The 13,581-nt window shown below is 34.4% G+C and overlaps 1 protein-coding gene across 1 annotated transcript; it reads left to right on the forward strand.

Annotated features, from left to right (window-relative positions):
• Nucleotides 6,105-10,803, forward strand: LOC109948107 (28 kDa ribonucleoprotein, chloroplastic-like). The gene is made up of 3 exons (XM_020560036.1): nt 6,105-6,173; nt 10,367-10,425; nt 10,527-10,803. Exons 1-3 carry the CDS (start codon nt 6,105-6,107, stop codon nt 10,801-10,803), a joined length of 405 nt encoding a protein of 134 aa, XP_020415625.1.

Genomic DNA, 13,581 nt, shown 5'->3' on the forward strand with positions numbered 1-13,581 from the left:
CCATATAGTTTCCCCTGCCCTTGATATATAATTCTGCTTGGAACTAATCCATGTAGGTGGACATCTCCTTTTTGAAGTTTGTGATTTCATGATTAACATCGGTGAAACTTATGATAGTAACTCTTCTCTGTTCATTTTCATGAAAAATGTGTTGTGCGAAAATACTCCACGACCTTGTCGTTGATGGATCATGCAACGGCACACACACAAACCCCTTAAGAATAAAACACACACACCACGAAGAGAGTAAGCAAACACACAAGAACACAAAGATTTATAGAGGTTCAACTTCATGCCCATATGCTTACTATGTTCATTATCACATCGATTACAATAGGCTTTAGTTGCATCGTCAAGAGAAGTTATACATGTTCACTACTTTTTCACTAAATTGACTTCTATAGTAGTCAACATTGTTAGTGCATTATGCTTGCATAAAGATGAATTGAAAAATGCACAAGTTTCTAAAATTACACACATGATTTCCATTGATGAGCTTAAGATTGGGAAATGAATTAACCAAATTGGCACCTTACAATGTGTTAGTGATACTCATTGTGGTTCTCATTTGAAATCAATTTCTAACTTAGTAAAGATCTTTCGTGCAGCATGTGTGTGGTTCTAATTAACATAATTGATCACCTAACTACTGCTTCTCAATTAGGAGAAGTTGATTTAGCTTATAAGGTAATGACTTTACATGAATTTGCCATTATCTTACATTTCATGAAAGAAATTATGGAGATCGTTAATAATCTTTGTCAAGCTTTGCAATGTCAATCTCAAGATATCATAAATGCCATGAATCTTGCTTCTTCCACTAAATCACTCATCCAAAAATTTAAAGATGTTGGATGAGATTCATTACTCACCAACGTGAATTATTTTTGTGAAACACACAACATAGATATCCCTCATATGAATGCTCGTTATTTTGTAAGACGAGGCTGAGCTCGCTATCAACAAGATGATTTTATAATTAAGCATTATTACATGGCACATATTTTACGCTATAATAGATTTTCAATTGCAAAAATTCAATAGTTGATTTAGCAATCAAGCAATGAAGCTACTTATTATAGGCTCGGGTTTGGATCCTCATGAAGTGAATAAGTGTTTTAGAATGATGATATTTATCAATTGGTAGATAATTACTTGTACTCATAACACTTTGAAGATCATGAGAAAATGCGTTTGAGAAGACAACTTCAACATTCTAAGAGTGGCGTTATTCGGCTTCCAGAGTTCAATAATTTGTCAACAATTTCTCATCTATCTCACACTAGAAGATCAACGACATCCATTTCTATAGTGGTTGTGCTCGTGCTTACTCTTCTGGTTTCTACTACAACTACAGAGCGATCATTTTCTATTATGTGTGCAACAAAAACTAGGCTTCATAACAAAATGGAAAACAAATTTGTTACACACTCTTTGATTATATTTATGGAAACGGGAATTGTAGAAAAGTTTAGTATTCACTCAATTATAAATAATTTTTTAGATTTGAAAGAAAGACAAGGGCTATTTTGATACCTAATTAATTAAATAAAGAATTGTTATGGTTGAAAAATTGGAAATATATATATAGTCTATTTTTATTGAGGGATTCCTACAAAAAAAAAATTTTTGAACGATCCAAACCATCTATTTTTCACATCTTCATTCAGAGATCATCCTTGCAAAAAATCATACAAATTGAAATCATTAAGGTATTTAATTGAGACCAACAAAATTAATGAACACGGTACTTCAATAAAATACTTAATTTCAATAATTTAATTGAGTAGTCAAATGATATCGGATTCAAGTGATTTTTATGTACAGAAAATCTTTGAATGAATATCTATCAAATAGACGGTTTGGATTAGTGAAATACAATGCGGAGTGAGCCCTACAAGAGTGTCCCTTAAATTTAGGGAGACTTTGGAAAAGCCCAAAGGAGAGAGAAAATTTTTAAAACAAGCAAAAATGGACAAAATTGCCCTTATTTATTTTTTGATTTCCTAAGAAATCCTTTACATTTGCATGTCTTTGGTTTGAAAGTTAAGAGGTTATTCTGTCTTTTTTCAAAAAACTTTGGCTTTTTCCAAAAATGAAAGTTTTTTTATGGGTAAAACCTAAATTTACTATAAACTTATTTGAGGTGCATATGTCTCTTGTCACACTAATTTTTTTTTCATTAAAAAAAAAATTCACAAAATCAAGTGTGAAAATTTGATGTACATGTCCTTAGGAATGATTGTACTGTAAAACCTTTTGAATGTCTCAAAGTAGACAACATAACACTTCAAAGAAATTCCCCATCCATCATCATAAGGTTATCATTATATCTGAGCTGCAAAAATTTCCCACATGTATTTCATTTATTGGCGGCCAGTTTGACAAGCATGTATGGTGGAGAATATGGAATAGCCTGTACCATTATAGTTGTTGTTTGGTACAGCTCTATACCATACAAATGATGCTCATTGCCCATTCAATCAGAGCCATTTGATCAGCTGGCCCTACAATCAAACTTTGTTGAAATTTTTTATAAAAAAAAAAAAAGAAAAAAAAAGATGAAGGGCATCCCGATTGAGTCGTCCAAGTCATGGAGCACAATTTTATTTTATTTATTTTATATTTTTGCTCTCCCTCCCGACAACCAAAAGAAATCAGCAGCAGCATTTTAACGAAAAAAGTAAAGCTATTAAATGAGAATGAATCATCTGATAAGGCTGGATTTGGTTGTAACATTCAATTCAAATGGGGTCCACGGATTTGACTGTTAAACTAAAAAACAAGTGCACAATATTTTTCTTGTATAACTCCAAAGTTCTTGAAAGATCTTGACCTGCGCATACAAAGAAACAGTAGTCGAAGTAGTGGCGGCCTTGGAGAGTTTTTGTTTTTGTTATCTGAGAAGGAACAAGTAATTTGCCCCTAAAATTGTGAATTTTTACCTTAATGTATGAAGAACATTACTAAAATTAGATATGTAAGACTTTACTTTTTCTGTTGTTGTTGTTGCTTGCTGCTAGAAACACATTAAAGAGTTAGAGATGCTATTGCACAACACTTACGTCAAATTAATCTACTTTTAACCCATAAGCTAAGGGAAAGGGAAAGTTAGATGCCAAATTTAAACATCACTGTAAGCTTAGCTTTATGAAACAAATGATTAAGACATATATGAAATCTCAAATAAGATCTTGTGAGAGCGGAAGATACATGGATATTATCCAAGTTATGGGGTCTCAGGGCAAGTCTCGTGACCAAATCGGTGTTTGGGGTCTTTGAGTTTGAGTATGAGCGTGAGGTATAGTTAGGGCATGTTTGACAGTGTTTCTGAAAGGACTAAAAATGTTTTCTGGCAGTGTTTCTAGATCATAGAAGCACTTTTTGGAGAAGCACTTCCAAGTGTTTTTTCATGAAGCACTTTGATTTCTTTTGAAAATTTGAACGTTTTTATGAGTAGAAGTGATTCCTAAAAAAGCAATCCCAAATGAGAAGTTACTGAGAGAGAGAGAGTTAAAATTTGCTTTCCAAAACAACTTCTCTATATCTAAAGAGGAGTTTTTTAAAACTTGGCTCCTTAAAAATAAAAAGGAGCCTCTCTGAAGTTTTTTTTTTTTTTTTTTTTTTTAAAAAAAACCTAGGCCTAGCCTCCCTTCTCTCTCTCGCTCTCTCTCTCTACCTACCTACCTACTTATTTCTCCCCTTTCTCATCTACTAGATTTGAGGTTTTAATTGTGGGGAGGTTATTTGTGTCTAGATCTGTTTTCGATCTTAGTTTTTTACCCAAATATCCTTGGATTTGTGGTTTTGTTGGTTGATCTTTTCTTGTAGGGTGACTGGCCGCAATCTCGGTTGTGCTCTCTACCTCCAAGGTGGCGATGACGGTTGTGGTGGCAGATGCAGCAAAGGTTGTGGTAGTGGCTTTGTTGGTTTTTTGTTATTGTTTGTTTGCATTTTTCTAATTTTGTAATAATTACATCAACTCCCTATGAGTTGGGTGTTTGATTGTTTTCTAGTTCGTACTTATATTTTGTACTTGTGAGAGTTTAAAAGTTGAGTTATATTAGTAGATTTAGGCAATGTGATTCATGTCTGGTTTGTTCAGCATGTGGCTTTTATATTAAAATTTCTCTAGCCTTTTGTAGCATGTATCTCAATTAACCCTCTGTGGTGACTATGCTTCCATTTGTGGGTATTTTTATTTGCCCATATGGCTAATGGTCTTTATGCCTCATTTATGAATACATTTATCACTTTTCTCTATTAAAAAAGAAAAAGAAAAAGAAGCTCCTCCTCAAAGCAAATGAGATTTGTTTTGAGGATCCTTAGTTTTAAGGTCCAAATATTTTCCTTTTATTTTTATCAAAGATGGATTCAGATTTTCAAACCTGTCCATCTCACCTTTATCCTCTGGTCGCATATCAAATAGTTCACCCCCAATCCATGAAGCCAAATTTTTACTTTTACTATTCACCACAAAAAAAATAAATAATAAATAAAAACCGTTGACTCTGTCATTGTATTAAGAGTGCTGCTAGTTGTATTGATTACATTGCATATCATATCTCTATACAGGTGAGGTCCACCTTTATTAGAGAGGTGGTCAACAAAGTAATCAACAAATATGATACACATAGTATTATTAGACCTATGTTATTCTTATTTGTAAAAATAGGGTATATTTTCTTTATTTATAAGACATAAATGCCAATTATATACTTATATTCTCAATTTTTGTTGTTTCTAGTACTTATATAGTTAAATGAACGTGCTTATACCTCTATGAGAGGTGCGTCTAGGGTTTCTAGGGCATAGCATATATATATATATATATATATAAATATACAACTATAATGAACCTTAATTAGAGAAGAAGCAGATCTGCAGATATATTTGAAGTAGTGATGGTAGTTGTATAATTGATTAAGCATTGAGAGAGAGAGAGAGAGAGAGAGAGAGAGAGAGAGAGAGAGAGAGATGTCAAAGTCCACTTTTATTATGTGATGTGAGCATTCGAAGAAAACTGAAGGAGCGGGGGTCTATTATGCCTTCCCCTTTAAACGAGCGAATGTATTGAAGGTGAAAGACCACCACGAAATGAACTGTAGACTTTCCCATAACCCGACACACAAACCCTACCAACCTTCAATTTCAATTTCATTCACTTCCACTTGCGCCCTTTTGTACCTCTTCCACGAAGTGACCCAGATTGTTTGCTGCTAAAAACAAATTTGCTATGAAAACATATATTAAATTAACAAGAATCACAATATTATTAGACCTAACAATAATAGTAATTTTGACAAACGATATGATATTTACATGATACTTTAATAATTGACCAATATACCCACAAAATAGACCAATACATCCACAACAAAGCTACATAATAATTAGGTATTGAACTCATCATAAATATATATCGTCTTCACTATCCATATGAATTGATATTGAGACCTCCTTCAATCGACAGAAAACAAATACCACTAGACCAAAGACTGTTGTTCTATACCATATACATTAAGAAAACCCTCTTTGTCAACTATAAGATATGCAATGTCAATTTTGTACTCTAAAGGGTAATAAGGTGGCAGTATCTCTACCATGAACCGTGGTGGCAGAATCCACTTTTTTTTTTCTTTGTTCTTTTTATGTTATTTGTTTTGGTAGTTTTAAAGAAATAAAATGCATACTATTTTTTATTTTGAAAGAACTCTATTTGTCAACTAAAATAGGATAAAATGTTAATGTTAATGCGTACCCACTTGCTCTCCACACTCTAGGTTTTGTCTCTTAATTCCTCTGCTGCATTTGCTTGCCTCACCACATGCATGTATGTGGAGGTTTCTATGGCTGCATATCGAATTTACCCTACCTGAATTTCGAATTTTTTGATGGAAAAGCCTATGCAGGTTGGTGGGTCTGCATCTTAAATTTGAAACAGATCAAGAGCCCAAATCAAATGAGAGTATAAGAAGAACCTAAAAATATAAACTGGGCTTTGCTTGTTTTTTTCCTTTCATTTATGTTGTCTAAAATTGTTTAATCTTTGCATGCATACTGCACCATGAAATGATCCTGACCATTAAAATTACTTTGGCTACATGCGAGTAAATTCTTCTGGGGATATACCGGGAGGCAGGAAGTATCAGGAGAAGACTATACTGAAGAAGGTGGGTCTTCCCCTTTCAGTTATGGCTTTACTGCAACAGATAAAGTTGAAAAGGAAAAGCCTCTTCCATTGCTAGGCAATTTTTTTTATTGTCAAATCCCCTTTTAAGTAGCTTTGTTTTCCGGAAAACTTTCTACTGTAACCTTGGGTTTACAAAAATAATATATGCAAAGTTTTTGTTAAATGAGTGGGGGTCATTTTCTTGAGCTGTAATAATTGTGATGCTAATAAGCACTGCTTTTTCTTAGAAAATGACTGAAAAAGTTGTTCACACTTGGATTTTTTTTCCTTAATTGGAGAGAAAGTTATCAAGAGTGAAAGTAAAAAGAAATATTTATTGTTATAAAACATTAAAAATCTTAATTTCCCAACATGTGAAGTTCATGCTTAAAAAAAAAATACAATGCCAGTTAACGGAATTTAGTTCAATTAAAAAAGGTGTTTATTTGTAGATCAGACGTCTCAGGTTAAAGCACAATACCAATTAACTGGGTCTAATTCAATTAAAAAGAATCTTCACTAGTAGATCGGTCGTCTCAGAATTGCAGTAGTAGTAGAAAATGAAGATGTTAATTTTCAGTTGTTATTTTGAATCGGGAATAGCATTTCCTACTTGATCAAATTGATTCAGTGTTAGAATTATATGAATATTATGACATGATTTGGAAGGATGGAACAACATTCTACGCTTTGAAGTTGACCAGTGAATGAATAAATAAGGCAGAGAAAAGGGATGGTGGAAGAGTGTGGTTAACAATAGAAGGCCCATTCCTCGAAAAGAGAGTAATAAATGAGAAGCGGCAGAAGGACACAGGACTTTTTGGGCAGAACAGAAAAGATGGTCCAATGTGAAAGTGAGAGGTGAGGAAATGATTTTGTAATCGATTGCTTTATGATTGATGAACCTTTGACATAAATAAAAGTTCAAATTCAAAAACCCAAAAACAAATTATTTTTTTTATAAAAAAGTACATGTTTCAGAGAGAGAGAGAGAGAGAGAGAGGGAGGGAGGGGGGGGGGGGGGGGGGAGGGAAAAAAAAAAGGGGACAAAAAAAAATAGATGAATTTTCAAAGCTCTTTCAGCTTTGCTTTTTCTCCCTTCTGACAAGAAAAAGTGGAAGAAAAAGGAAAGTCCATTATATATTATGAGGCTATGATGACCATATGATATGATAATGCATGCCTTCCTTCTTCATATATGCATGTGTCAGTGTCTTCGTTGGATTTACAGACTGTGATTTCCTTTCAGTTTTGTTCTTACATTTTCTTTTAATTGTTTTGCAAATCGTAAAACATTTCAGTTTTTTACTGTGGTTACTTGGACTTGGACCTAGTTAGTAGGTGGCAGTGAAAATGAGGCAAAACTAGAGCCATAGGCTGTACAATTGTGTAGAGGGAGCTTTCACATCACACCTTGTTAAGAGAGAAAGACAGAGAGAGAGAGAGAGAGAGAGAGAGAGAGAGAGAGAGAGAGGCTGACATTTATCCTTGAGGAAAGTACATGACCCTATTGTCTTACCAGCATTTAAGGGGTGTATGAATACTACTTACCATAATAGTGATAATCTGTTCTAGCATTGTTTTCTGTTTATTTCCACCAGTTTGGGCCCCTTGTGATAGCTCATTGGGCTTGTTCTATTTTGGTTAATACAGCCTTTTACATGTTGCACCTAAACTTTACTAGGTCATCCGATTTCCAAGTTGCCACAATAAATTTTTCTTTAACAATGGCAGGGTTGGGTGGGGGGAGAGTAGGGTTTCTTTTGTTTTGTTTTTTTAGTTTTAAAAGGTTTTAAAGAGTACATACTGAGATACTCTTAACAAATTAGGTATGTGTACGAAACATGATCGTTTCCAACAATTGTTTGACGGATTTAGCATCATGTCACACTTATGATTATAAATCGAGATGGCAAATTGAGAATTGAGTTTATAGTTGACGTATGAAATATTTTCACTATTTTTGTTTACCCAAGCCCTTTTGGTTAAGTGGAAACGAGTTGCAGAAAACCAAAATAAACACTTTTAAAATAAAATATTTACATAAGCATCAACCTTTAAGGTTACAATAATTCACGAGTAGCAATACATAAATTCACAAAACAAGAAAGTATACAAAACTCACCCCGACTAAACTATATACAACATGTCAATAAAAGAGAATCAAAAGTTTAGATGTGAACATGGTTCACAATAAATACAATAGAAAAACTTTCTTGAGCCCGACTAAACACAATAAACACGATACAAAAATAAAACACATTTTCACAAACATGTTTGGGTACCTACCTAGTAACGTCGACCAGCTTAAGCCTACTCCTGAGCGGCTCGTCAATCAATCAACACTATCGTTTAGTCCTTCCTTGGGTTAAAGGCAAGACTAAAATTAATTAAACAAAACAAAAAATTATAATAAATAAGAGAGCGATAGGAACATTTGCATTGATTTGGAGTCAACCGAAAAGAAAAAATGGGAGGAGGTTGAGCTATTTATAGGAAAGAAAAGATTAAATGGATGGCCATGATTGTTTTCAAAGAAAGAATTAATATTGGAATAATTTGGACTATCTAGATTGAAGGCTTTGGACTAGGCCTCATCATTTGGCCAGCGGGCTCATGGGCCGATCGGGACCCGCCCGCCCATCGAAAAAAAGCCCAGCCCGGTCCGCCTTCGGCCGGGCTAGGCTTGGGCTTAGGTGTCTGAAGCTCGGCCCGGCCCATAAGTCCAGCCCGATTAAACCCAAGAAAGCCCGGCCCAGCTCGCCCACAAAAGCCCGAGTCGTTAGGCCCGCATATATATATATATAATTATGTATAAATAAGAGTTTAGGTTTAAGATTGTATCACTTAAATCACATATATAATTTGTTTCATTTCATTTACTTTTCTTTACTCATTCCTAGTTTATAATTGGATGATTAGCACATTAATTTGTGTCAATTATTAATTCAACAATTATATATATATAAGATGAACAACATATCACATCACCAAATATAATCATATCACGAAACATAATCGTACCACCAAATATAATCATGCTTTTCTTGAATACATCACCAAATATTTGCATATTTATTCATACCATCCTTAAATTTTTTTTTTTGATACTTAGTATTTTTAAAAATGATTCCTTAAAACGTATTACGATCTAATTATGTAATAACCTCAAAAATAATACTTGGTTTTATTATTTTTGCAGAAAATCTTATAAGTTGTGTGACTTTATTAGGTGTTTTATGAATTTAGTTTGAAGTGAAAATATTGTAATTAAGTGAGTTTAATCTCAAATTTGGACTAAAATGCCTTTATGATTAAGTTAATGATTTTTTTTTAATGAAGTAGGGCCCGTTTAGGCCCACCTCGGCCCGATGGGTTTTCTCAAGCCCGGCTCATGGGTCGGGCTTGGACTTTGAATTTTCTAAAAAAACCTGGCCCAACCCAGCCCGATATTTTCTCTCTCCTCTTTAAAGCCCGACCCGGCCCTAGCCCATTAAATTTGGGCTGAGCCATTGACGAGCCCTACTTTGGACTGCAGATAATGGATGGTCAAATATTAAATACGAGATTTGATCAAACATACGAGACTAATTCTATGTAGTGAAAAAAGATACCTAGTATGGCCAAAAAAGGCATGTGGTTTGGATTAATGACTTAGATTAATGAACAACGAAGATTGAACCATGTCGCCGATCCATTTAGAACGTATGTGGATCAGATTTAGGGGTCTAGGGCTCGAGGTTTCGGACTTCAAGCCCTTACTTAATTATTATATATGAGTGGAACTTCGGTCCCTCATTGTACATGAATTATAACTTTGATTTTTTTTTTCTTCATAAAATTAATATGTTATTGTGGAGTAAAGTAATAAATTAAATACAAAATTAGTAAAATACTCATTTCTAGACATAAAACTATAAATATGCCCTATTCTATTTAATGTACATAAACACACCCAAAATAAACTCAAAAATTGACAGTTGTCGATTTTTTAAATTTAATAGTAATGTTGGATTATTGTTTTGCCCTTTTTCCCAGCTCCGAGGCTCAATTAAGATAATCGACAATTGACCCTTCAAAATCTTGGAGCTGGTCTATGAGAAATTAAGGAGCGCTCGATTTAACTAACCTCCCCGTCGGAGCCGCAGCTCTAATTTTCATTGCTTTCTGGATCTCTTACTCGATTTCTCACAGATCTTGCAGCTATTTTCAGATCTCATAGCTCAATCTCTCGCATCTCAGTCACAGTCAAGGTCATTTTACAACTCAGGAGGTGGACTCGGGTCTTGATCCATGAGGCCGACTCTTTCCTCCACCGACAATGATGCTTTGAGGAGGCCTTTTCTTCGTTCAGTGAGATCATTGAATCGAAGATCATCAATGACCGTGAGACCGAGAGGTCTAAGGGCTTCGTCTTCGTCACTTTCAATAATGAGAAGGCCATGAGGGACGCGATTGAAGGCATAAACGGCCAGAACCTCGACGGTCGTAACATCACCATCAACGAGGCCCAGTCTCGTGGAAGCGGGGTGGTGGTGGCAGTAACGAAGGTTACAGCCGAGGAGGATATGGCAGTGTTGGCTACGAAGGTGGCGGTCATCGTGAAGGCAGTGGGGATAGCGTCTCGATGACGATTTGGTTTAGGCCACTTAGGTAATTTGTATTGATATTCATTTGAGTTTTGAATTGTGATTTTAATTTTTTTTTTTTTTGTTTGTTTATAATTTGGATTGATTTCAAATTCGGTTTGGTTGTGAATTTGATCTTGTGTTTTGGTTTGAGCTGTGGTTAAAAATCTGTGATATTGGATTCAATTTTCATATTAATTGTGGTATCCTATTTCAGTTGAATCTGAGTATATTCGTGCTGGAATGGTGTTATTACATTACTCAGCTCAACAGCTCTTCTGTCTCAACTGTCAGTAGTCCTCATTCCTTCCTAGTTCCTAGTCATAATTGAGATACTACTGTCTTGCCTTGTTTTGCCCTTGCTCCTTACTTTATTGATGATGATTGATGTTGTCACATTAGCTGAAGCTAAAGCTGTATATGCTGCTAGTATTAACTATTGCATTTCATGCTCTTTGCTTTCCAAATTTCTAATGAATATGCATCTTGGTTGATGATAGTCTTAGATTGCTCAATATTTTATTAAAAAATACTGTCATTTTCCCCATTTTGGCTATACTTTTTGTTTCTCTTTTGCCTTGCCTTTTTCATGTGAGAAGGAAGAGATTGCTCGCCGAGGGTGATTCAGACTAAGAATATTTATTGGTAGAAAACTATATGTTGAATAGATTCTGCATACAACAACTTATTTTAAACAATAGATGATTTGACCGAGCAATCTGTTTTAATGAATTATGCAAGCATGACATGACAAGTTGCTAGTGAGTTTGTTTCTTCACTTTAAGAGCATCTCCACTCATAAGGGCTAAGGCAAGGGTAAGGGCAAGTAAGGGCTGTCACTATTCATATGAATAGTGGCAGCCTTGCCTTTTTTGGTTCCACCCCAAAAGGCTAGGGCAAGGGCAAGAAAAAAAAAAGAATATGCAATAAAATATAAACTTGTTATGTATTTATAGGGAAAGTGAATAAAATTGTTATGTATTTATAGGGAAAACATCCATAATTTTTTTGGTTTTTTTTAAAAAAAATTTTCATTTTTTTTTCCATTTTTTTCAATTTTTTTGACTCGCTGATGTCAGCGTGACATCACCACTGACATCAGCAAACTCGGGCTGAAGCCCAGGCAAAATCTGCCCTTGGGCTTGCCCAGGCTGGTGGGACCCAGGACTTGCCCAGGCTGTAGGCGCTGCGCTGGAGGTCCAAAAGTGAAGAAATGGGCCTCTTGCCCTAGCTAGAAGAGCTGCGGTGGACATGCTCTAAGTGCGTATTAATTTGTGTGGAAGGAAGGCTTCAATTTTTCACGTTGTAGTGTACAATTGCATTCCTACCTTCCTATATACCGAATCAAAGATTAAGTAATTGAGAAATGGAAGACGATCCTGTAAAAGATCTAATATTGATATTTTTTTTTTCAATAGAACATATTAAACATCTACAAAATGAAAAGGAAAAACAACAATTTATGAGGGTTGGGTTAGTTCTTGGAAATTCTGAGTTGGATTAGGTTTTTAGCTTAGTTGAATTAATTAATTTTTTTAATATCAAGGATTTACAACTCTCCCAAGGTTGTTTTGTGAGTTGACTGCAATTTTCATTGTAGACTTACTTTGCAGCTACATTGCTGTGAAAGATGAGCTTTTTCAAAATAGAAAAATAGAAAAACTAATTTTCATCTGCCCTGGACCATACTAAATACCTTTGAGTCTTTTAGTTCTCTGCTTCTTTTTCTTAAGAAGCTACAAGCTTGTTTAATTTATGTCTACTTTTTAGTCAAGAACAGCTCAAAAATTTTAGATTGACATTTCCTGTGGTCAAAGTCTTTGGGTCCTATCTTGGATCTGTTAATGCAATAAATTTTCAATTGAGCTCTTTAGCATGTGTCAATTTTCACTGATGCAGGAACAACATTAGTCTAGATGTAATGAAGGTAACATTTTCAGTTAGTAGAAAACAGTCTCTAAAGCTTACTTTCAGAAGCTAAGAAGCTGTGCTATAGTGAGGTAGCTGGTTTACGAACATGGGATTTTTGCAGTTGTACACTTTTATTGTACATATTATGCAAAGGAAATGATGTAATTAACTTCTAGTAAGTGGTATGAATTGTTCATATCCTGCAACTGAGTTGATTTCTACGACATAGTATTAACAATGTACTTCTATGACATAATATTAATAGATGTTTCAGTAACAAAGCATGCTCCATATTTTGCTCTATATATAGTTGTGCACTTAAAGTTTATGATATGCAGAATGTGATTTTTACTAGGAAGATAGTTCTATGACATGTACTTTTTTTTTTCCTTGTAAATGTATTTCCTTTTGCTTTTGTGATTGTTTCTGGTGAAACTATGGACAATTAGAGGTGGTTTCTGCACAGGATATCGGATGTCTTGCTGAGTTTTTTTTTTAAAATTTATTTTTAAAATTTTTTATTTTTGTGTGTGTGTGTGTGTGTGTATGAAATGGTATTAACAATGTTTTCTATGAAATGGTATTAACAATGTTTTCTATGGAATTGTATTAACAATGTACTTCTATGAAATGGTTTGCGGAAGTTCGGTGCAGAAGGAAGGTTTGTGGGGACATGCCCTTGTTTTTGTGATTTTTTTTAAGTTCGGATTTATAAAAAAAAAAAATATGGGCTGGGTATGTTTATAAAGTGAATTCCGTATTTTGGGTTTTTTTTAATAAAATTGGGCTGGGGTTATTTTGGGTGCTTTTTGAGTTTTTTTTTTTTTTTTTTGGGCTTGATAGTGGCAGTGTTGTAATTTATTGGAACTT

Source organism: Prunus persica, chromosome G3, assembly GCF_000346465.2.
Source record: "Prunus persica cultivar Lovell chromosome G3, Prunus_persica_NCBIv2, whole genome shotgun sequence".
Classification (NCBI taxonomy): Eukaryota; Viridiplantae; Streptophyta; class Magnoliopsida; order Rosales; family Rosaceae; genus Prunus; species Prunus persica.